This window comes from Rhinolophus ferrumequinum (assembly GCF_004115265.2).
Source record: "Rhinolophus ferrumequinum isolate MPI-CBG mRhiFer1 chromosome 15 unlocalized genomic scaffold, mRhiFer1_v1.p scaffold_54_arrow_ctg1_1, whole genome shotgun sequence".
Lineage (NCBI taxonomy): Eukaryota > Metazoa > Chordata > Mammalia > Chiroptera > Rhinolophidae > Rhinolophus > Rhinolophus ferrumequinum.
In genome coordinates this window covers 476,771-500,060 of record NW_022680357.1, presented here as the reverse complement: position 1 = coordinate 500,060, position 23,290 = coordinate 476,771, and the positions used below count along the sequence as shown (strand labels likewise).

Sequence of the window (23,290 nt, the reverse complement as noted above, 5' to 3'; positions counted from 1 at the left end):
ACCCCGAGCGGCGAGTGGTCAGCCAATCCTCTGTGAGCGCCACCCTCGTTCCTGTGCGTCACCTCCACGTGGGCTCCTTAAGTAAATGCAAGTTACTACACGTTACCTCCCCAAGCATCTTCCCCTAGGCCAGTCTCCATGTCCACAGCAGCTCAGAACTCCTGTGGGTCCTCCTACTTTAAATAAAGTAGGCCGAGAAAGGGGGGTAAAGACGTCAGGATTTCACTGGTAGGAGCAAGCAGCGATGCCTCCGGAAAGACAGAGCGCACTCCATAAACGTGTGCAAGGAGCCCGCCTGCTGCCAGGAGGCTCTCCCTTAGGGACCCGCAGGCCCCTCCAGCCAGAGGTTTGACCTCTTACAGCCCAGGGTCCTCAGTGGCTGTAAAACCCTGGTTCCCAGGGATGGGCAGGCCAGAACTAGACCAACGCTGACCTTGGCTGACCTCTCGGGGGTGAGCAGATGTTGGCCTCAGGGTGAACATGACTGGTTCAGCCAGACCTAGGAGTACTCTGATGCCCCGCAGGTTCTCGTGGACGTGTAACTGACCACTCCCAGAACTTGCCTTGGGCCCTGTGGTGCTGCACTCCCCTGGTTTTCCTCACTATCTTCTGCTGGTCCTCTCCCTCCACCCATAAGCTAGACTCTCTCCTTTCTATTCTGCCACTATTCCTGGATTTGTTTATCCACGGCCATTGCTGCAGCCAAGCTGCTAAGGCCCAACTCCTCCCCCAGCTCTTTCCTGAGGTCCAGACCTGGACAAACCACACACCATTGGGGCATGGGGGGTAAAATCATGCCACTGCCCTTAAAACCCCCAGTGGGGCCCTCTCCGTAAGTTCCTCAAATAAGGGGCTCCATTCTGGCCTCTGCTCTCTACCTTCCTTCAATCCCCAACCCTCTATGCTTTACACCCCCACCCACTGCTAGGCACCCTCTATCGGCACCCCCACCCACACACATACTATTTCCTGTTTCTCCACCTTCATTCCTTAGGTCACTTCCTCCAGCCAGTTTCCTGACCCTCTGCTGTGGCAGGCTCCATGGCTGGGTCCTCAGCCCCTTCTACTAAGTCTGAACACATCCCTGGCTCCAGCTGTAGTCCCCTTACTTGACTGAAGACTCCTCCTGAGCTGGAACCGGTTTGCTGTACCTTAATGCCCCCAGGGCAGAGAATGCAGGGAATGGGGGCTAGCCTTCATTCCTCTCCTCTCCATAAAAGGCACGTCCTCTGCCCTTCCCCCACCCCAGCCCTGCTTCCAAGTTAGTTAAGGAGAAGGAGAGAGAGAGAGAGCCCACCCTAGGAGTCTGGGTGGGAGAATCAGCCCAACGGGGGCGGGGGCAGAGGCAGGGGATGGGTGAGAGCAGGTGTTGGCCTCAGGCTCAGGGGCCATTGCCAGCCCTCGACCCAGGAGATGGCCCTGCGGATTTACCAGAGCAGCTCTGCCTGGCCTGACAGTGAGGAGCCCGGGCCAGGCCAGGGCAGGCCCAGCAGCGGGGGTGGCGTGGTGGGTGCACAGCCTGCTGCGGCCATTCTGCTTTCTCTCCCTGCCCTGTTGTGGCCCTTGGGCAAGTGGCTGCCCTTTTCTAGGCTCCATCCTGAGAGATGACAAGCCAGCTCTCCTCCACCCACCTCTCCTCAGGTCCATCTGGTTCAGAGAAAGGACTGGGCCAGGTTGAAGACCCAGGTGAACCAGGAGAGGTGGCTTCCAGTTTCTGGAAGGGGATCTTAGGAGCCTTCCCATGTGGCAGTCTGGCGGGGGGGAGGCAGGGCGGGGCACAGGGTGTGGGTGTTGTGGCCAGAAAGGTCTCCCCGGGCTGCACAGTTGGCCCTGAGCCAGCCAGCAGTGAGCACATGGTGCTGCCGCCAAAGCCAGACATCAACTGGCGCTGCCTGGCTCTGCCGCCACCTGACAATGCTTCTCCCAAGGGTACGGATTTTAAGTTTCCGTGGACCCTTGGGCTCCCACCAGCACACGGGGTGGGAATTTTAGGGCCGCCTGGATGAGGGTGCACGGGCCAGACTGAGCTTTGGAGGTCCCGAATGGACCCTGGGTTGGGGAGCGGCCAAGCCCTGTCGGCTTGCTCTAGGCTTGAAAGAGGACAGAAAGCACCTGGGAAGTCTCGTTCCCTTTATTCTAATCAACATGACCACCGCTGACACAACACTGTTATCAACACACAACACTCAAAAGTGGGGCCTCTCTTCATTCCAGGGGGACAAGTCAGACGAGTGGGGCTTCCCGAATGGGGGCAGAGGAGTCTGGGGGCTGCGCACGTCCGGGGCAGGTGTCATGGAGCCCCACCCCTTGGTGGCGATGGTTTCACGTTTCCCCATCATTCAGGATTCATGCCCCGTTCCCATCTGACCTCCATACCCATAGCAGTTTCCGGTTTCACCCTAAGCTCAGATCAGATTCTACTCTTCCCTCTGCTTTCACCAGTGACTCTGTGACCGTCTGCTGGGCTTCCAAAGAGTCAGGCCAGCATGGAGCTGGACACGAGGCTGTCCACTCCGAGCTTGGCTGTGGCCTGAGCTGGCCAGAGGGTCTCAACACTCCCACTGCCCCCAACCAGCTCCCTGCTTCCTTCCTCCCAAGATGTACCTCCTTCCGGGAGGGAAGCCCCTGGCGAAAGTAGTCTGGGGAGGTGGGCCACAGAGGTCCCCCCCAAAAGGTCTCCAACTCGGACCCTTTTCTGCTCCCAAAGCCCAGACCCCCAACTCATCATGTTCACATCACCCATTCCTACAACATGCGAGCATCCTACTATGTGCGCTACACTCAATAGGCCCGCAGCTGGCCCTTGGCCCCCGGGCTGGCCCCAGAGCCCCAAGGCTGCCTCTTCTGTAGCCAGATTCCTCACACCTGTTCTGAGGGGATCTGCTGCTGGCTTTACAAGGGGTTTGTCTACAACTAGAGTTTCTTTCTGCTACCATCTTAGAAGGAAAAACATCTGCTTTGACGTGGAGGCTGGTCTCCTCTTCCTCAGTCTCAGGGACACCCTCTCCATGGACGCTTCTGTCAGTAGGGGTGTGGCAGGCAGGCTCCTACCTCAGTAGTGCTTTCCCACCTGGCACGTGGGTCGCGTGGGGCTGTCATGCAGATGTTAACAAGGGTCTCCCCACAATCGTACGAGGCCTGCCTTTTCCTTCTCCCCGGCAGGCCTGAGTGTTTCCTCCGACAATGTTCTAGATTGTGATCCTTTCCATATGAGGGTCCTCCTTTTGGTAGCAGGGTCGATGGAGGGCGAAGGAGTTTTCCCCTTTGAACGTTAGACAATGAGATCAGAGGTCTTTTCCACAGCTTGGGAGGAATCCGGGTCACCCGCTCCAGGGATGACTCCCGAAGGGCCACCTCACCTGGCCTCTCAGCTCTCTTACTCCAGGATCACAGCGCGTTACTGCGGCCAGCATGGGCTCAGTGGGCACTTCCTTCGGACCCAGTGCTGGACGGAGTCTCCAGGGTTAGGGGATGGGATTCTTGTTACAGATGTTTCAAGAGTTTTCTCCAGCCACATGAGCGGGCAACAGTCTCTTTCCCCGGCCACACACACCCGGTCACATTATCGGGTTTGGCTGGGTTCATGGAAGTGTGTAACTGTGTGGTGTGTGCAGACAGGAGATGGATCTGGCCGAGAAGTGTGCTTCTCATCTTTTCATTTCCCTCTGAGGATTTCCGGCGCAGGAGGAGAGGAACCGAGGGGGTGGAATCCGTCCCTTATCAAGACCATGATCGAGCTGGCTTGTCACAAGCTCAGAGGGCTCCAGCCATGGGTGAGGAAGGTGGTCAGGCCTCCATATATTCTTCAAGGACCCGGGGTCCCGTTCGGACACCCACTACTCTATGCTGGCTTGTCCCACTAGCAGCCATGCTGTCAGCTCAGAGGAAAGAAGTGGAAAGGCAGGTCGCTGGCTAATCCACGCTCTCTATTCTGGCCACTTGCTGTCCCTCGTTGCCACACAGAACCTGCCTGTGGACTCTCGCTGACCTGGGGAAGAGCACTCAGGCCGCACGTCGCTGAAGGGCCTATTCTTTGGGGGTCGATTGGCTGCGGCTCTCCCTCTGCACGGAGGACAGAATTCGAGGAAATGCGCTGCCACGGCAGCAAGACTGTGGCAGTTCAATCTCAGGAGACACCTCCTGACAGTGAGCCCTGAGAATGTAGGAGGGACCCTCCGTGCCTGGAGGCCTCTCAGAGCAGAAGCCCCCAGCTGGGTGGGGGACAGGTTGTCCTGCCTGGCGGGGGAGCACTGGGCAGCCTGGACGTCCCTGGGTTCCATCCGATCCGTTTCTCCACTTGGTTCCTTCCCTCAGAGCCCTCCAACAGAATCCCCCCTAATGTTTGTGGTATGTACCCCACACTTCAGCCTTTCAAAAACCAGGACATCCTTTTTTTTCCCCTTCCCCATTTTTGGCTTCTTTCTCATAAGGAATTCCGTGGGCCTCTTTCTCTCTCACCCACAATTCCTCTAAGAGTCGCCTCGTCCCCCGAGGAACCCTCAGTGCCTGGGCCTTTGCTCTTCTGTGGATTCTCGTCACTTATTTTGCTCCTGTCTTTGTTTTCTTCCCTTTCCAGGCCCACCCAATTCCCACACTAGCCGCTGAGCATTTTCCTCAGTGTTAACTGTCCAAGGCTCGTGGGAATGAGCCTGCCGCCCTACTCCAGTGGGAGAGAACACTGTGGAACAAGTCCCCGGGAGGTCCTTCTGCCCCTCTGCGGGTCGCCCCCCCCCAGGGCCCTGCCATTGCTGTCCTCCCTGCACGCACCTCCCCGACCCTACAGTTTTACAAGGATTCTGATACAATTTTATAGGGGGACCTCTTCCTACAATTAATAGGGCTTTTATCCACTATGGTTTATAGGGTTTTTCTGCTACAGACTTAAAGGGCTTTTTTTCCTACATATTTATAGGGTTTCTAACCCAACAGTTTTTCTCTACTGTATTATAAGTGGTTCCCACCAACAATTTCGTAGGGTTTCTTGTCACTGATGTAAAAGCACTATTTTTACCCAGGGTCCTCGATCCTCCCCATGTCTACACTCTGATAGGGGTTTCTTCCTTTCCCCCATATAATGTTTTTGGGAGATCCAGTGCTCCTCTCAGGAGAGAGGCCCCTGGTCTCCAGACCCATTTCACAGGTTGACCCCTGGGTGGCAGCTCCTATGGAGGAGGAGAGCTGCGACTTCTGTGAAGCCATCTCCACACTCGGGGCACAAATAGGGCTTTTCTTCCAAGAGGGTTTTGGGAGTTTCCCCTTCCCCGTGGCGGCTGCTTCCTGTGGGGTTGGAGGCCTCTCCCTCACCTTCCTGGCTTGTGGGCAGGGTGGCTGGCTCTGGAAGGGGGTCCTCGGGTCTGGGGGACTTTTCTTGGGTGTGGGTCTCCTGGTGCCGGATGAGGGCCAGGCGATCGAGGAAGGAGGCCCCACAATCTGAGCAGCTATAGGGTCTGGCCCCCAGGGGGCTCCTGAGGTGCTCCAGAAGGACAGAGGAACTCTTCCCCAGCTCGGGATTCTTCTGGGGTTTCCCACCTGCATGGACTTTCTGGTGTAGCAGCAGCTCGGAACTGAGGCCGAAGCTTTTTTTGCATTCAGGGCATTTAAAGGGCTTCCCACTCAGGAAGGGGCTGGGCCCTGCCCCTTCCGCTAAGCCAATCCTGTAATCGGGAAAGAGAAAGGGCTTCTCGTTGCCGTGGGTGAGCTGGTGTTGGAGGAGCACTGCGCGATCCAGAAAGCTTTCTCCACAGTGGGAACAAATGTAGGACTTGGAAGAGAGCAGGCCCAGCCTTGGGCCGAAGCCCTCCTGGCCGTCAGGCATTTTAAAAGGCTGTCCCGGGGAGTCGGCTCTGCCCTCCGCAGCACCTGTGTAGGAATTGCCTCCAAAAGGGAGCCTGGGGGGCCGGAACTGGGGAGGCTTGGGGGCCGGGTGTGCGGGGAGGCCATCTGAATTTTTGTAGGGGTTTTCTCCAATGTGGATTCTCTGATGCTGCATGAAAATGCCCTCGTCGTTGAACCCCTTTCCGCAGACGAGACACTTGTGTGGTTTGGCTCCAGGGGGCGGGGTCAGCAGGGCGGGGTCCCCAAGGCCCAGGAGAGCCTCGCCCTGAGCTCTCCGGGCTGGGGTCTTTCCTCTCTCGTGGATCACCCGGTGCTGCTCGAGCTCATGCGCCTCCAGGAAAGCCTTTCCGCAGTCGGAGCACACGAAGAGGTTCTCATCCATGTGGGTGCGCACGTGGGTGATGAGGTTCGAGCTCTGGCTGAAGCTCTTGCCGCACTCGGGGCACTTGTAGGGCTTCTCGCCCGTGTGGGTGCGACGATGCTGGATGAGGTGGGAGCTGCGGATGAAGCTCTTGCCACAGTCGGAGCACTTGTAGGGCTTCTCGCCCGTGTGGATGCGCTGGTGGCGGATGAGTGTGGAGCTCATGATGAAGCTCTTGCCGCAGTCGGCGCAGATATAGGGCCTCTCGCCGCGGTGGATGCGCTGGTGGTTGATGAGGTTGGAGCTCACGCTGAAGCTCTTGCCGCACTCGGGGCACTTGTAGGGCCGCTCGCCCGTGTGCGTGCGCTGGTGGCGCAGCAGCGTGGCGCTCAGGGTGAAGGTCTTGCCGCACACCGGGCACTTGAAGGGGTCCTCGCGCAGGTGCGTCCGCTGGTGCTTGATGAGCGTGGAGCTGTGGCCGAAGCTCTTGCCGCACTCCAGGCACTCGTAGGGCTTCTCGCCCGTGTGCGTGCGCTGGTGCTGGGTCAGCTCCGAGCTCTGGATGAAACTCTTACCGCACTCGGTGCAGCGGTAGGGCTTCTCCCCGGCGTGGATCTTCTGGTGCTTGAGGAGGTTGTGGTTCTGGCCGAAGCGCTTGCCGCACTCGGGGCACTTGTAGGGCTTCTCGCCGGTGTGCGTGGCCTGGTGCTGGATGAGGTCGGAGCTACGGTAGAAGGCGCGCCGGCACTCGCCGCACTTGTACGGCTTCTCGCCCGTGTGCGAGCGCTGGTGCTTGATGAGGTTGGTGCTCTGGGTGAAGGCCTTCTCACACTCGGTGCACTTGTAGGGCTTCTCGCCGGTGTGCGTGCGCTGGTGCTGCACCAGGTTGGAACTCCAGCTGAAGCACTTGCCGCAGTCCGGGCACTTGTAGGGCTTCTCGCCCGTGTGGGTGCGCTGGTGCTGCACCAGATGCGAGCTCTGCGTGAAGCTCTTGCCGCACTCGGAGCAGGTGTTGGGCCGCTCGCCTGTGTGGATGCGCTGGTGCCGCAGCAGCTTGGACCACTGGCTGAAGCTCTTGCCGCACTCGTTGCAGATGTAGGGCTTCTCGGCCCCGGAGGGACGGCCCTGCACCAGCTCGCGCAGGCTGGGCTCACTGGCCGGGACCACCGCGGGGCTGTTCCATGTGGTCAGAGTTCCCCACTGCCAACTGGCTTCACAGGCCTTGGTCCAGTCCGACGGGGTAGGGACTACCTCGGCGGTGGGGTGGTCCAGAGAGGTCTGGTGGTCCAAGGGGTTGGGGTGATCCAGTGCGGTTGGGGAGTCCTGGGGCACGGAGGGATCCTGGGAGGCTCTCTCCAGGGGCATCTCTGGTGGGTCCTTGAATTCTGGACTCTGAGCTGGATCTCCCAAGATGACCTCCTCCCCAGAACTTTCCTGCCGAGGGCTATCCTCTTCGTTCCCGCTCTCGGCACCTACAGAAAGAAAGGGAGTCTCCAGCCCCCATCTCCTTTCAGAACACGGGCTCGGTCTCTCCTCCCTCCCCTGAGTTTCCCCCAAAGTCTGGGCCCCTCCCTGAACCGGGGCCACTGTCTTGTCAGAGCTGCAGTCCCTTCGGGCGCCCCTCACCTCTGTGAGCATCGCCGGGGCTCTGTTCTGGACCCCGCAGGTCTGGGCCCCACAGCACCGCCTCAGGCTCCATCCCAGAGCTCAGCACTACCCAGTGTTCCAAGGGCCCTGGAGGAGGAAAGACAGGAACATACGATGGGAGCGCACCTCCCACACGTTACCCCCCACCTGCCGCCCCCCCAGCTCTCATTCCTCCTTTTCTGAACTTCACTTGTCTACCAAGCCATTTTGCTGAGCATGGATCTTACCGTACCACCCCCCCCAGCCCACACTGGCCGGCCAGATTCCTGCTCCAGACCTTAAGATCACAGCGGAGCAAGTAGGTGAATTTCAGAGTGTAATTAAAAGCTCATCAGTCATAACCCTTTGAACCCAGACTGGGGGCTGGAGAAATATCTGACACCCACAGGGGAAGGAGGCTCTCACCCCACCCCTCTGATGCCCAGAGGCTGGGAAACCTGTTATTGTGCTAATCAGAGGAAGCTCATTAAGACTCTAATTTTCCTCCTTAATGGGGCTGCTAATTGGGACCCATAAACTTTCCTGAAGAGCCTCACAGAGAACTGAGACTGCCTGGAACTCTTAAAGAGTTAAAAAGAAAAAGAAACCACCCTGATTTCCCTGAGGGGACCGAGGCCCTCCAGAAGGACTGGGGCCCCTTCCCGCCACCACCACCACCGTTATCCCAGAACAGAAAGGTTAGGCCAGAGGTGGGGGGAGGGGCTTCTGCAGGAACCACCTGGAGAGGGCAATGAAAGGAGGAGAAAGGAGAAGTGTGGGGAGACTACCTGGCCGCTGACACAGTAAGTGCTGCTGTGCTGCCCTCGTTATCTCACCCAACCTTCCCCACAGTCCCACGAGGAGACCCAGAAATCAGGTTGTCCATTTCACAGATTAGGAAACCAACCCTCAGGGAGATTTCTCCAAGGTCACCGGCCAGGAAGTGGCCCAGACCAGAAATGCAAGGTTCTGTGTCTGGCTTGCCCCAGCCTCCGAGAGGGACATGACCTTGGGAGTCATGTGAAACTCATAAACGTGGGCTGTTGGCAGGGACGGGTGATGAGGAAAGCTCCGAGGGAGCCTGCTGGCCACGAGAATGGGATGGAGAAACTGCTGGGATCAAGAAGTCCTTGGCTATAGAAAGAGGGCTTGGATCTGGTCACTGGCCTGACACTCTGCGCCTGTGAACTCCCTGCAGAGTTCACATTCTCCCTATGGAAGGCTTCCACGTCTGTCCCATTCTGGTCCCCTCCTTCTGGTCCCTTTTTTCTGATCGGTTCCTGCCCCATGCCATGCCTAAGACAAGGCCTAACCCATAAAAGGTATTCGAATACATTTTGTTGAATCAACGAAAAATAAATGAGATTCCCCTTGCTCCTGGAAAACCTGTTTGTCTAATGCCTTGAAAGGTCAGTTTGCAAGGGGATGGCAGCAAAGGGACAGGTCAGAGTGGCCTCCTGGTAAAACAGAGCCAGCTCTCACTCCACGGCAGGTGATATGATTCCAGGCTGAGGGAAGATGGCTACGGGAGCTAAGTGAACTTCCCACAATGTCTAGACCCTTAAGAGAGCCTCTGGGGAAAGCCTGGGCTCTGGGTGGCCGTGTGGAATGGGTACTGTGGGTATGGGGGCAGTGGTGCAAGGAGAGGTGGCCAGAACTCAGAGGAGAGGCAGCTGGGAGGAAACCTGAGTGAAGCAGGAGCTGGCTGAACCCTGCTGAATAGCAGCAGGGGAGATAGCAGTTGGAGTTTAGGAAGTCAATTAATTTCTTCATCTCTGCAGCTCTTTAGGCTATGAGCACCTCCCCTCCCCCATCGGAAAGTGTCTTTGGGGCGGTGGAAGCAGAGACCTCTGCCAAGCTGGGACTGCCTGACTGTTCTCAGAAGGCCTGGAGGGTGGCCTGCTGCTTGCTGAGGACAGGTGAGACCTCATGCACCTTGCTTATTCTGAGAAATGGAAACTCAGGGGTCGAGAGGAGAGGCAAGGGGTTGAGGACCAGGCCGCCGAGAGGGGACGAGAAGTGGGGAGACCCCGGGGGGCAGGAAGTGCCTGGAGCAGACCCAGGCCCAGGCCCGAGACCTGGCACCTCTGGCCAGCCCCACCGCGGGGGGAGGGAGGGAAGCAGGCTGCCTCGCTGAGAGGTGTGCAGAGCGGCCCAGGGTGACCCTGACGTGCAGGCGGCAGCAGGCGGGCAGCCATCCTGGCCCCCGGACCCCCCCTGGCCGCACCAGCCCAGACCCTGAACTTCTGCTCCAGCTGGACCCTGCCACCACCTCTCGGCTCCCAGCGCGCGGAGCAGGGCATCCTCCGCCCCCCCACCCGAGCCCCAGGCTCCCCCGCTGCCCCGCAGCCCCCAGCCCCGGCCGTGGTCGAATTCCCTCTTCCCAGAATGCTCACGCCTCCCCTCCCCCACAGCCAGACCCTCACGCTCTTCCCAGAATCCCCGGCCCTCGGCGTCCCTGCCCAGCCCCCAGCGATACCCCTGCGACCAGGGGCGGGGGAGGGGGCTCCGGCCGGGGGTGCCGCCTCCGCGCGCCCCATTGTTCCCGGGCCCTGCGGGCCACCCCTTAGGAACCCAGGCGTCCCCAACTCACGGCTCTGGGGTCTGGGAAAGGCGGAAGGCGGAATCCAGCCCCAGGGACTTAACCCCTTGAATGCCCTGCCTGGGGTGGGGGGCGGGCTAGATGCCGAGGGCTCGGGGGTCCTTCTCAAGGGGTGATCCCAGGCTGAGGACCCGGGGACCAGTTCAGGGTGACTGGGACGGAGCAGGAAGTGACCCCAGCTTCCCGGGCCCCTCTAGCCTGGAGTCAGAGCATCAGCTCTATGGGATTTAACTCTTTGCCTCCCGCAGCCTGGGAAAAAAAGAGGACGGGGAACAGGGAGGTGGCCCGGATGATGCCCACCTCTGTGCCCAGTGGGAGCGGATCCTCCGGGGGAACCCAGGTACCAGTGAGGGTCTCCGGTTTACTGGCCACTCTCCGTCTCCCAGGGGCTCGATCAGCAGCTGCAGGAAGGTCCTGTCTCGGATTGGTGGCTGCTGGTCCCCTGGGGCTGCCTTTGTTGGGACTCAGACCCACAGAGAGAGGGCCCCGACGCCGGGGTTGTGGGGACCCCTGGGAAGCAGGGGCTGGCAGGGCTGATCCAAGAGGGAACGTCCTACAGGCTGAAAATGACTAAAATGAAATATTAGTCACGGCAGCAAGGGTTTGGGCTGAGGGGACACGTGCAGCCAGCACGAATGGGTGGCAGCCTGTGCTCCTGGCCCCAGCCTCACTGGGAAGTGTGTGCTGGCCCTTCTTCCTCCATTTGCTCCCCTCAGAGGAGGACACTGAGGCCCCATGGAGGCAGGAGTGGGGAGTCCCTGACCAAGAAGGGCAAGAACCTTTCCCAGCAGCTCAGGGGGCACCCAGCTTACAACCTTGAAAAACCTGGAAATGCTGGTGGCCTGCCAAGGGCCCAGGTTATCTGGACTCCCAATTTGTGTAGCCTTCGTCTCGTTTCCTCCTCTCCACAATCTGCTGAGATAGGACAGTATATTATCCCCATTTTACAGGAGAGAAAACCAAGGTGTTAGAAGTGAGGTAAGGTGCTTGTGTCTTTATTTCAATTTAGCACATCTGTATATCGAGTCTTATTATTCCTGGGGACTGTGGACAACATAGAGGGCGGACAATTAAGTTTGCGAACTCATGCTGGAAAAAGGGCTACACACCTCACTGCTGAATATCACTACTGTCACCTTTGAAAGACTCCCCTTGGAAAGCTATGAACCAACGCCAGAGCCTAGTCCACCCTTCAAAGCAATGTTGGAACTCTTTTTTTCTAGAATGGCCATCAGAGCTGTCGTCGTATTACCCTTGATGTCCTGAATGTCATCAAAATGTCTTCCTTTCAATATTTCCTTTCTCTTCGGGTAAAGAAAGAAGTCATGGGAGCCAGATCAGGTGAGTAGGGAGGGTGTTCAATACAGTTATTTGTTTCCTGGCTAAAAACTCCCTCACAGACAGTATCGTGTGAGGTGGTACATTGTCGTGATGCAAGAGCCGTGAATTGGTGGCAAAAAGTTCAGGTCATCTAACTTTTTCATGCAGCCTTTTCAGCACTTCCAAATAGTAAACTTGGTTCACTGTTTGTCCAGTTGGCACAAATTCATAATGAATAATCCCTCTGATATCAAAAAAGTTTAGCAACATCTGTGCAAGGAGTTCGCGAACTTACTTAATTGTCTGTCCGACCTCGTAGAAGTGGGGAGACCTGAGAGTGGAACAAGAATCGGGCTTTCTCTCCTCAAGAAGTTTGACTGCATGTGTGTTATAGACACAGAGGAATTAGAGGAGAATGTTAAAAGGGCTTTCTGTCCAGAGATGTGAGGGTGTAAGGGGAAGAAGAAACCACATGTCAGAAACTGCTCAAGAGGATGCAGCTCTGGGCCTATCTCTGGGACTCAGAGGGTGTGGCCACCAGGAGAGGACCCTGCTGGCCCAGCCCCTGGTCACCTCAGCCTGCGTCCCTCACCCTCCTACCCTTCTGGGCACATCTGTCTCATCCCTGGCTCCCATCACCGTGACACCTCCCTCTCACCTGCGGCTCTTTGCCCTCCTGGTACCTCTCACCCCGCTCTGTTTCTCACAGCAGGTATCACCCTTGACAGAATGTCTGTGTTTACCACTTGTGTCTGCACCCCCCCGCCCCGGGTCCTGTGCACTCACGGTTTACCTCGGCTCCACCAGGGCGGGGCTGGGCCTCTTGTATTCACTGCTGTCTCCCCAGCACCTAGAACAGTGAGTGGCATGTAGCAGGAGCTAAATTTGCCCAATGCATAGAATGAAGTCATGCATTGTCTTCATGCATTGTTCCATCTGTCTCTGGATGAATCCCCAGGCAGTACAGATGGGGCAAACTTTAGCAGAGCCTCCACTGTGGGGCTCCCCTGCTCAATCCCATTTGCTCACAGACACCCCCACTCCCCACTCCTCACTCTGAGAGTCAGGGGCCAACCAGGGCGACTTGGAATCAGAGAGACTTGGGGGCAGACCCCGCCTTCACTGGTCTCTCCGGCCCTTCAAGGGCTGTAAAAGCCTGACCTGGCCCTGGGACGGTGAGTCTACAGGAAAGCGGCACCCTGGAGGCTCGCCGAAGAGTTTCATTTGGCCTACACAATTTTTTTTTCAACAGGATGAATTGGTACATTTCATAGAAACATCCAGATTTCCTGCTTCTTTGGACAAATCCAAAGATGTGGCAACATGACCCCAATTTTCACATGGCAACAACAGGTGGGGCATTAGCTGCCTTCTTTAGAGGGGCGCTGGCTTTCCAGTTTGCCATCGTCTCTGTCACGCTTATCGTGGCCCCCGCCGTGAAGATGAGAGGTGGGGAGTCTCAGTCTTGCACTGTTGGTGTTATTTTGCACCCCTTGACCTGTGTCCCCAGGTTCAGAGTAAGAAGTGGGGATCGTGTCTTCTCACATATGTTGTTCCATGGTTTGGAGTCTTTACCATGTGCCAGGCATGGTTCCTAGGATTCACATGTATTCATATGAGCCATAATGTTTCAGTCAATGACGGACCGCACGTCTGGCAGGTCCCAGAGACTCTCGTGGAGTCGAACAACTGCCATCGCCCAGTGACAGCGTGGCCGGCCCCACGTGGCAGTGCAACGCCTTCCTCACATGTCTGTGGGGATGCAGGTGTGAACAGACCTGCGCTGCCATTCGAGGGAAAGGGTAGCACGTACAGTGAATATATAATGATGACAATAAACGACTATGTCACTGGTTTATGTCGAGGTGCGATCAAAAAATATGGTGAATGTGTAAATAAAAATCATTTATAAAAGACACATTGCCATTAATACCCCTCAAAATACTCCCCCTCACACTTGTCCCATCCATCATTCTTGCCACTTTTGGAAGCAGTTCTGGAAGTCCTCTTTCGGGGATGTCTTTAGTTGCACCGTTGTGGCTGCCTCGATGTCCTGAATTGTTTTGACTTTGGGGAAGAGCCAGAAGTTGCACGGTGCCAGATCCAGTGAATAAGGTAGAAGAGGACACACTCTAATGTTTTTATTTGACAGAAATTTCTGTGTACCAGAAATGATGAATAACACAGAAGGTTGTCATGATGGAGGATGAAGTAAAGACACTCACAAAAGCGGACTTCCAGAAGTGCTGCAGAAAGTGGCAAGGACGATGGAATAAGCATGTTTGAAGCGAGGGGTAGTATTTTGAGGGGGATGAATGACAATGTGTCTTTTGCTGTAAACTTTTAAAATTTACACAGTCACTATTTTTCAATCACACTTCGTATTTACTATACTGTACTTTTCATCATTATGTTAGCGTGTTCTTCCTACTTAGTAAAAAAAAAGTTGGCGGGAAAAAAGTCGTGGCACCGGCACCAGCCTCATACAGCTCCTGTTTACGATTGCATCTCGATTGTATCGTCTCTTGTGCCTGATTTAATCTCGTGTTGTTTTGTACAGTAACCGGCTCTGCAGGCTTATAACCTCAGAGCAACAGGCTATACCACAGAGCCTAGGTGTGCAGCGGGCTGTACCAGCTAGGTGTGTGTATGTGCACCCTGGGAGGTTCCCACAACAGCCTAACGACCGATTCTCAGGATGTACCCCCGTCATCAAGTGGCAAATGGCTGTAGTAATTCCTTGAATCGTCACCGCTCACACCAATATTACCATTATCCTGCTAGAGTAAGTCACTTGTATACAGTTCACTAGTGACAGAGCCGGATTCAAACCCTGGCATGCTCCCAGGGCACTGAACCACCAGGCTCAGCTTGCCGTGTGTGCCTGGGAGTCCACAGGAAGGCCCTCGGCTCCGAGGTGCTTGCCCTCATTGCTCCGGGAGCTGGAGGAGGAGTCCGGAAGGGCAGCGCACTCCCATTTGGGCCATGCCATTCTCCAGGGACGGTTTGTGTGTCCTGTTCCTAGGGGGGCAGAGGCTGCTCTGATTGTAGGTGGCCATGCTGTCCTGTGCCTACAGAAGCTGGCACAGTGGCATGAAGGAGACTCTCCCGGCAGGGGACTCCTGGAAGGATGAGGACGGCCCCCACCCCATCATGTGTTTCATGCAAAACCCACCACTAAGCACCTCTTGGTGACAGCTTCCAGCTCCCTCATCGCCCCTTCACACAGGCCCTTGTGTGGCGAGCCCCAGGCTGCTGTGACAGCAGTGAGTGAGGTCCTGGAGAGGACCCTGGTCCAGATCCTGCTCCACCCTCACTGCCCGTGTGACCTTGGGCAGCTCAGTGTGACTTTGCCTCTTGGAGATTCAGTTACCTCTCCTTTGGAAAGGGAATAAGCCTTGGTTTCCAAGGGACGGGAGGCTTCAATGAGATGACGCAAGAATTCAGAGCTGACCAACTGCTGCCTCCCTGCTCCTCTGTGGGTGGAAGGGCCAGGAGCCCAGAAACCAATATTCTGACTAACCTGGGGCGACTCGGGGCCATGGCCAGATGCTCTGAGCCTCTGCCCCACAGGTGGGGATGCTCTCCGGCGGGGTGCCAAAACCGAGCCAAGCCGGTGAGGCTGCAGGAGTCCACTCACCTCACAGCCGAGGAGTCTTCTCAGATCAGCCGTCTCACCACAGGCAGAGGCGGCTGTCAGATGCCGCCACAGGAAAGATGGGGCATTCCTTCCTGGAGAGGTCCGTGTCCACAGGTGTGGCTCCTCTTCGGGAACCTGGGCCTCAAGTATGGGACCAGAGTTGGGTCCCTTCTGCCTCTGAGAGTCTGGAATTCCAGGGTCAGTCACTCCTCTGCTCCAGAACCTACCGTGGCTCCCAACGCTTTCGGATCAAGCCTTACCCACCTGGTTCCTCCTAACTAGCACGTTCTCAAAGGCTCAGAACCAGGTCCTCCCTTCCCACTCTCTTCCTCAAACATCTACCGCCCCAGGTGGTCAGTTCCAAAATCCTGAGTTGTTAGCTGCCTGCCCTGCCCGCGTCCTTGAGGCCCTGCAGACCTGTCTGCTTTGCACTCATCCCAGATTCACTGGTTCCATTTCCTTGCGTGACCTCATCATCCTGCTCCCCACGGTCTGGGCGAGGGGTGCCCCCTTCTGCATTCCCTTAGCCAGTAAGTCCTCCGGCCTACGGGCACCCCGCCCAATCTGCCACCTCTCTTCCGCTCTGCCCCAGGCCACTGTGGCCCCCTCGTTCTTATGCCTGAATTACTGCAGTGACTTTCCTGGGTCCACCCCCCATCGCTTCTCCCCACCCATCTGGCGCCCCGTTCCTGAAAACACCACTGTGTGCACAGAATACCTCCGGGGGCCTCAGTATCAACAGAGAGGGTTTTTCTTTGTTTCGGAAATTACAGAATTTTTCTATTTTTAAAAAGTCAAAATAACTAATTAAGCTATAGAAAACCATCTGTAATGGGGTAGATAAAATAAATGTATACATTAAGTATATATTAAATATAAATAAAATTTATGTGCAGTAGTACCTCGGTTTTCAAACGTCGCCGCGGACGAACGCCACAAACCCGGAAGTAAATGCTTTGGTTTTCGAACGCGCCTCGGAAGTCCAACATGTCACGTGGCTTCCACTGCGTGCAAGATCCCGAGGCCTAGCTGGGGGCTATTTTCCAACGTTTCAGAAATCGAATGGTCTTCCGGAACGGGACACGGTCCAAAACCGAGGTACCACTGTATACTACTTTGTAACCGAATACTAGCATTAAGTTGTGAGCCAAAATACCTCTAGTCCCTGATTCTTCTGGGCTTTAGTTTCCTCACCTGCAAAATGACGGGGTCCGATGAGATGTTCACCCGGAACCTCTGAATCTGTGGGTAGCTTATGTATGTCTTGACTATTTGGGGGGACGATACACAAATGTCCCGAAACAACAGTTACTCCTGGGGAGGACTGATGATCTGGGGTAGGAGGGAGATTTAACTTTGTAACCTTTTGTTCTGCTTGATGATTTCCAATGAAAAAAGGAAACACTTTTAAGGTGGTAAATATTTAGAGTACGAAGTTGGGACTGGAGATTAAGGGATTACAACATGTTGATTTCCTTTTCAGGTTCATACTGACCCAAGTCACCGTAAGTCAAATTCAGCTGTTTTCCTGCCCATATGTGACTCATGGACTAACCTGGAGAGTTGGGATCACCCCTGGAACGAATGCTCTCCTGTGTCCACACTTGAAGCCTGATTCCACTACTGGCATTGTGGGCACAGAGTCCCAGAGAGCAGTTTGTAGGCTCTCGGCCTCACGTGGAAAGGTGCGGGCTCGGGTAGTAGATGGCCATCAGCTGTAACCAGTTAGCCATTGGCCAATGATATAACTATAACTACCGTGGCTGAGCTAGCAAGCGCGGATTGCAGTTAGCAAGGGGTTGGTTGGTTGGCCGAGAAGCGAACGGCAGGCTGCGGATCGTGTGGCTTCTGCTTCCTGTATCTCCAGCCCAGCCGCCAGTGAGACTATAGTGGTATCACTCCCCTATCTGTGGCTCCGTGGGTGTTCCTTTTTGGCCTCACCATATCCTACGTTCTTGTGCCGGGAGCAGGACCAGAGACCCCGCATGACAGGGGTCCTTTTAAATGCCAACCAAGGTAAGTCCAGGTCCTGATATCAATCCACGTTGGGTAAGAATTTATGCTTTCGGGGCAGCCGGTTAGCTCAGTTGGTTAGAGCGCAGTACTCTTAACAAGGTTGCCGGTTTGATCCCCTCATGGGCCACTGTGAACTGTGCCCTCCACAACTAGATTGAAACAACTACTCGACTTGGAGCTGAGGGGTCCTGGGAAAATATACTAAAAAAAAAAAAATACATGCTTTTATGCACATGAATGCATTTGTTTCTCTTGACACTTCCAAGAGGCAGGTAGTATCGTTCTCCTTTTACTCACAAGGAAACAGGCTTCAGGTCAGATGGCATGTCCCAGGTCACAGGACAACTATCAGGTCTTGGGATGGGGGTATGTTGGGATTTCTGACTCCAGGTCTGGGACTTCCCTCCTTCAAAATCCAGCTAAATCCTGCCTCTTCCTTCTTAGACTACAGCATCCTCAATTACTGCCTCACGTGGTCATGGGCGTACTATAGCGATTCCTAAGTTTTACTCACCGTGTTAGCCACATACCCCCCCATACTGTTATTTATTTGACATTTTTCTTCAGTTTGACTCATTTTTCCTAATTGAAAGGAACATAGCTGAGAAGGAATCTCAGTATCAGTAAATAGAAAATTGCTAGTTATAAATTATAAAAATAAAGACAATGCAAAATTACCTCAAAATTGTTCAAAGACCTAAATTTAGGACCTAAAACTATAAAATGTTTAGAAGAAAGCATAGGGGTAAATCTTCATGACCTTGGATTTTGCAGTGGTTTCTTAGAAAGGATACAAAAAGTAAAAGCAACAAAAGGAAAAAATAGGTAAATCGGACTTCCTCAAAATTAAAAAATATTTATACATCAAAGGAAACTATCAAGACAGTAAAGGAAACCTACGGAATGGTGGGAAGAACTCAGGGTATATAGAAAACTGTTACAATTCAACAATAAAGACAAATCACCCAATTAAAAATGGGCAAAGAACTTGAAAGCACATTTCTCTAAAGAAGACATACAACCGACCAACAAGCACGTGAAAAGATGTTCAACATCATGAGCCATTAGGGAAACGCAAATGACAACCACAATGAGATACTACTTCTCACCTGCAAGGTTGCCAATAATAATAGTAATTTTTAAAAACTTGAAAATGACAAGTGTAGCTGAGGACGTGAAGCAATTGGAAATTTTGTACACTGCTGGTGGGTCTGTAGAATAGACCAGCCACTGTGGAAGACAGTTTAGCAATTCCTTAAAAAGTTAAACATAGAATGACCATAAACCCAGCAGTTCCAGGTATATGTACCCAAGAGAAATGAAAACGTGTCCACACAAAAACTTGTACACAAATGCTCATAGCAGCATTATTCATAATAGCCAAAAAGTAGAAACAACCCAAATGTCCATCAATTAATGAACGATAAACAAAATGTGGTCTGTGTCTATACCCTGGAATATTATTCGGCCATAAAAAGGAATGAAACGCCGACACATGGATGAATCTTGAAAACATTATGTTGCGTGAAAGAAACTAGATACAAAAGGCCGCATATTGGATGCTTCTGTTTACACGAAGTATTCAGAATAGGCGAATCCATAGAGAAACTGGGCAGATCAAATGGTTACCGGAGGCTGGGGGATGGGAGAAAGGGGGCGTGACTGCTCAGCAGGTGCAAGATTTCCTTTGGTGTGATGGAAATGTTTGGGAACTAGATCGTGGCAATGGTTTGACATCACTGCAAAGGTCCTCGGTGTCGCTGAATTGTATACTTTAAAATTGTTGAAGTTCGAATGTTGCTATTAAATTAGGGAAATGAATGCCACCTATATAGTGTCGCCTCATTAAGGTAGAGGCTCTGGGTCCAAGGGGCTTGTTTCTGTGTCTATGTGAGAGAGGCGAGGAGTGACACACACAGATCTGAGGCTTTCTCCGGGGGCAGGTGGGGGGGAGGTGTCAGATAGCCCGAGGAGAAGTAGAAGGACCACCTTTCTCGGTGTACTTGACAGAGACCACCTACGACCTGGGGCACTAGCCACCCCAGGGCCTATTATGTGGGCGCTGGTACTGTTGGTGTCCTGCCACGGGGACAGATAGGGTTTCATTTCAACCCAGGCTTAACCCACAATCCAGAGGCTATGGAACAGGGGCTGCTTCTGCCCCGAGGAGGGGTCTCTCTGCGTCTGCCCTCAGGGACGTCTTTCTGAGCCCTCCTCTGTATTTTGGGAAACCTGGTTGTGAAAAGGGTGTGAACTAGAAAGCCAGTCAGATTCTGTCACTATTCTCGTTTCCATCACATTCCAGCTGTGAGAACTTGTTCTAAGTACTGGGCCGTCCCTAATGCTCCATTTCCTCCACTATAAAATGGGGAAAATATTTGCTCAGAAGAGTGTGAAGATTAAACGAGCTGTGGGCACACACACTGACCATTAGTTTTGTCCCCTTCAGCCCCTATTTTTCCCATTAATTAGCATCAACTTTCATTTCGGCTTAAACACATTTTTTTTTTTGCACTAGAAAAGTAATATAACCCTACTAAAGAAAATATTAATATAAAAAAATCAAATCACTCATTTTTCACCTGCCTGTAGTTAAACTACGTTTGCATTTTGTTTTATTTCCTCCCTGTATTTTTTTTCTAAGTTTTTCTTTAAACAGAGTTGTAAGTTTGTGCTGCCTCATTGTCTTCATGGCCATAATTTTAATGGCTGTGTATACCATTTCAAAAATACACCACATTTTGCTGAATCGTTTCCCTGCTGTTGAATATTTATACCGCCCCCATTTTTGCTCCTCTACATAAAACTTTGATGAACATTTCTGAGAATATGTCTCCCAAATTTTGACTGTTTTCTTAAAAGACAGTCCCAGAAATAAAAATATGGGGGCAGCTTTATGAGCATTTCTCTAGCTTTGGCGGTACGTAATCTCATAATTACTTGTGACTCTAAATGCAACATACTGTCTACGATTGTCCATTTTTGTCTAAAGCATGTGAGAAAAGATTTCATTACATGCCTTGCTAAAATCCATATAAACTAGATCTGGGTTCCTGGGTCTATGAACCTAGTGATTTATCACCATAGAATATATTTCCCACTTCATAGGGTGGATGTGACACTTAAACGTGTTGATGTAACAGCTTAGACGGGGGTCTGGCATGCGTGATGTCGATCACTGCCAATCCCTGCTCTTGTTTTCACTGTATAAATGCCACAGAGCCGTCTGGTCCTGAGGTTCTTAGTAATCACCACTTTCCTTATTGGGGTTTTAGAGCTTTGTAAGGTTATTGGTGTTTGACTGATGGTATCTGAGTGGTTCTTGTTTTGTTTTGTAGGGTTGTTTGTTTTCAAACACAGGTTCAGAAGGAGAGCTATGAAGTCAGAGAGGTGGAGCCTTTCTCTAACATACAGGGTCTCCGATTTTCAGAGGACACCTGTAGGTGGGTAACAGAAAGGAGATGAGGGGATTGGGCAGTTGTGTGTGTTTGTTTGTTTATACCTTGCTTGGTTTCAAAAGGGACTTGAGGCATTTGTGGAGCCACATATTATACAACAGGTGCCTGGCATCTAGAAAGACAGCCGCTAAATGCTCGCCATTCTTACTGTTAGTAGCTGGCGTAGGAGAGTATCATTAACAAGATAAAAGAGAAAACGGTAAAGGGAAAAAATAAGAGGGAAAAAGATAACCTGAACCCAAGGTTTGTACCCATAACACAGTGCAAAGCTCTGCTTATACAATTGCTAGGAGTGGGGTAGAGATTTGCTGAGCTTTCCAGAGGCCCAAGCAAATATTTGTTACATAATTCGCGTGAGACTTAGGAGAAAGTTCTCCTGGGAGTCCTCGTCAAGGTGAAATGTGGTGACACAGAGGATCGTGTCTTCAACCCCATCCTCTAATTCTGGATCCAGTCCAACACAGAGACAGAGGGGCTGACAGAGCCCCCCCGCCCCCCGCCCCATGGGGCACCCTATGGAGCATGGCTGAATACATTCCGCCAGTCATGCTTTTAAAGCCACTGTTACAAGTCACAGATCCCGGCCATAAACAACCAGTAAGGGGCTTTGCTCCAACGTACAGCTTCCGGCTCTGTGGTGTTGGTAGACAGATACACAGTATTTCTTCCTTGCCAGCTCCAGGGACCACTCACAAAGACTGTAACTTGGTGGCCTTAGAAATACCCAATTAGAAAGAAGATGGTTGTGTTTTACACATAAAGGGGAATAGTATTTGGAGGTTTGGTTGTTTGCCTGGTTTTTCACCCTTGAGATCTGACCACGATCAGGAGTGAGCCTGCCATCTACAGGGGCAATCAAGCTGTGTTCGTTCCAGCTGTTCTCTCTCCAGGTCATCTGTCCAGCCTCCTTCCTCTTTACCCAGAAGGTCTAGGGCTTATAACCCCAGAGGGCTTGGATTTGACCTTCTTCCCTCCATTTTAACTAACATCTTTTGTGCCAAGCATTTGACATTAGTTAGTTTTTGCCGTAACTTCGGCAGGTGGCTATCACTGCCTCTATTTTATGTTGAAGAAATAGAAGTTCAGAGACATAGAAAGTGTCTTGTCCAATGTCATCCTGCTATAAAAGCTGCAATTTCATACAGCCCTGTAGGGCGTGAGGACCTTAGTCTTCCCTACACCATGCCATCCGCCTCACAAATTATCCGTTTGATGATCTGCTTTAGAACTCCAATTGAGTTAAACATCAAGTTTCCTATATTATTAATATCTTTCTCCTTTTTTAAAAATATTGGTGTGTCATTTGTTCATCAGAGTCCTGTGGCTTGGAACGCTCACTGGCTAATTTTCTCATTTTATTTTATTTTTTTCCAGGTTTTTTTTTTTTTTTGGCATTACCATTCTTTTTTTGGGGGCGGGGGGAATATCGGGGAACAGTGTGTTTCTCTAGGGCCCATCAGCTCCAAGTCGTTGTCCTTCAATCTAGTTGTAGAGGACGCAGCTCAGCTCCAAGTCCATTCGCCGTTTTCAATCTTAGTTGCAGGGGGCGCAGCCACCATCCCATGTGGGAATTGAACCGGCAACCTTGTTGAGAGCTCGCGCTCTAACCAACTGAGCCATCCAGCTTTTGTTTTGTTTTGTTTGACATTCAATATTATTTTATATTAATTTCAGGTGCACAGCATAGTGGTTAGACATTTATATACTTTAGAAAGTGATCCCCTGATTAGTACCCACCTGGCACTGGACATAGTTATCACTTTATTGTTGATTCTACTCAAATGTTCTCGTTTTATTTGTCCATGTCAGATCAGGAGACGGGGACTCATTCAAAGCAGCACAATGCGTTCTTAAAATTTCACCCCCTCAATGTGAGGTGTCCATTTCCTCTTAGCAGTGTTTGTTATAAAAGAAACCTCGTGACGCACATGAAAACAACCATGAAATATAATTTTTAACCTAAGGGGTTATCAAACATTAAAAGTTGGTCATAGACTCCGTGGAGAAAGAGACACTCTCCAACACTATTCGCGAGCACCTCTTTAGAGGGAGGACAATTTGGCTACACTGATCAAATTCAGAATACTCACACACTTGGACCCAACAAGTCCACCGCCAGATCCTGCAGGCCCAGGCGGCACAGGCACACAAAGACATCCATTGAAATGTCCTTTCTGTAGCAAAAGACTGAAATTAACCAAAATGTCCATCAATCAGTTTAAATAAATTATTAAATAAATTCTGGCATATCCACATCATGGCATACTCAGCAGCTTTGAAAATAAATGACGCAGACATGTGCAAACTGACCTGAAATATGATGTCATGTGGGAAAGGCAAGGGGGAAGCAAGGAACCACAATGCACTCGCATCCTGTGCTTTTCTACAAGGTGACGCTGGCACCTGCCAAGACTCTGTCTAGAAAGATACAC

At 52.7% G+C, this 23,290-nt stretch overlaps 1 protein-coding gene across 2 annotated transcripts; it reads right to left on the bottom strand.

Moving 5' to 3' along the window:
• Nucleotides 1–2,125: 2,125 nt before the first annotated feature.
• On the bottom strand, nucleotides 2,126–11,494 carry ZNF629 (zinc finger protein 629). 2 transcript variants are annotated; one of them, XM_033101823.1, is made up of 3 exons: nucleotides 10,725–11,494; nucleotides 7,823–7,930; nucleotides 2,126–7,668 (listed from the first exon to the last, which is right to left on the bottom strand). In XM_033101823.1, exons 2-3 carry the CDS (start codon nucleotides 7,893–7,895, stop codon nucleotides 5,135–5,137), a joined length of 2,607 nt encoding a protein of 868 aa, XP_032957714.1. In that variant the 5' UTR covers nucleotides 7,896–7,930; nucleotides 10,725–11,494; the 3' UTR covers nucleotides 2,126–5,134. The 2 variants fall into 2 exon arrangements, with proteins under 2 accessions (XP_032957714.1, XP_032957713.1); XM_033101822.1 differs by lacking the exon at nucleotides 10,725–11,494 and adding an exon at nucleotides 10,416–10,589.
• Between the last annotated feature and the right edge of the window lie 11,796 nt (nucleotides 11,495–23,290).

Coding starts and splice junctions, on each gene's coding strand:
- ZNF629 (XM_033101823.1), bottom strand. CDS start 7,895: ATGGAGCCTGAGGCGGTGCTGTGGGGCCCAGACCTGCGGGGTCCAGAA. Junction 7,669..7,822: donor CCCCGGCGATGCTCACAGAG/GTGAGGGGCGCC, acceptor TTCTTTCTGTAG/GTGCCGAGAGCGGGAACGAA.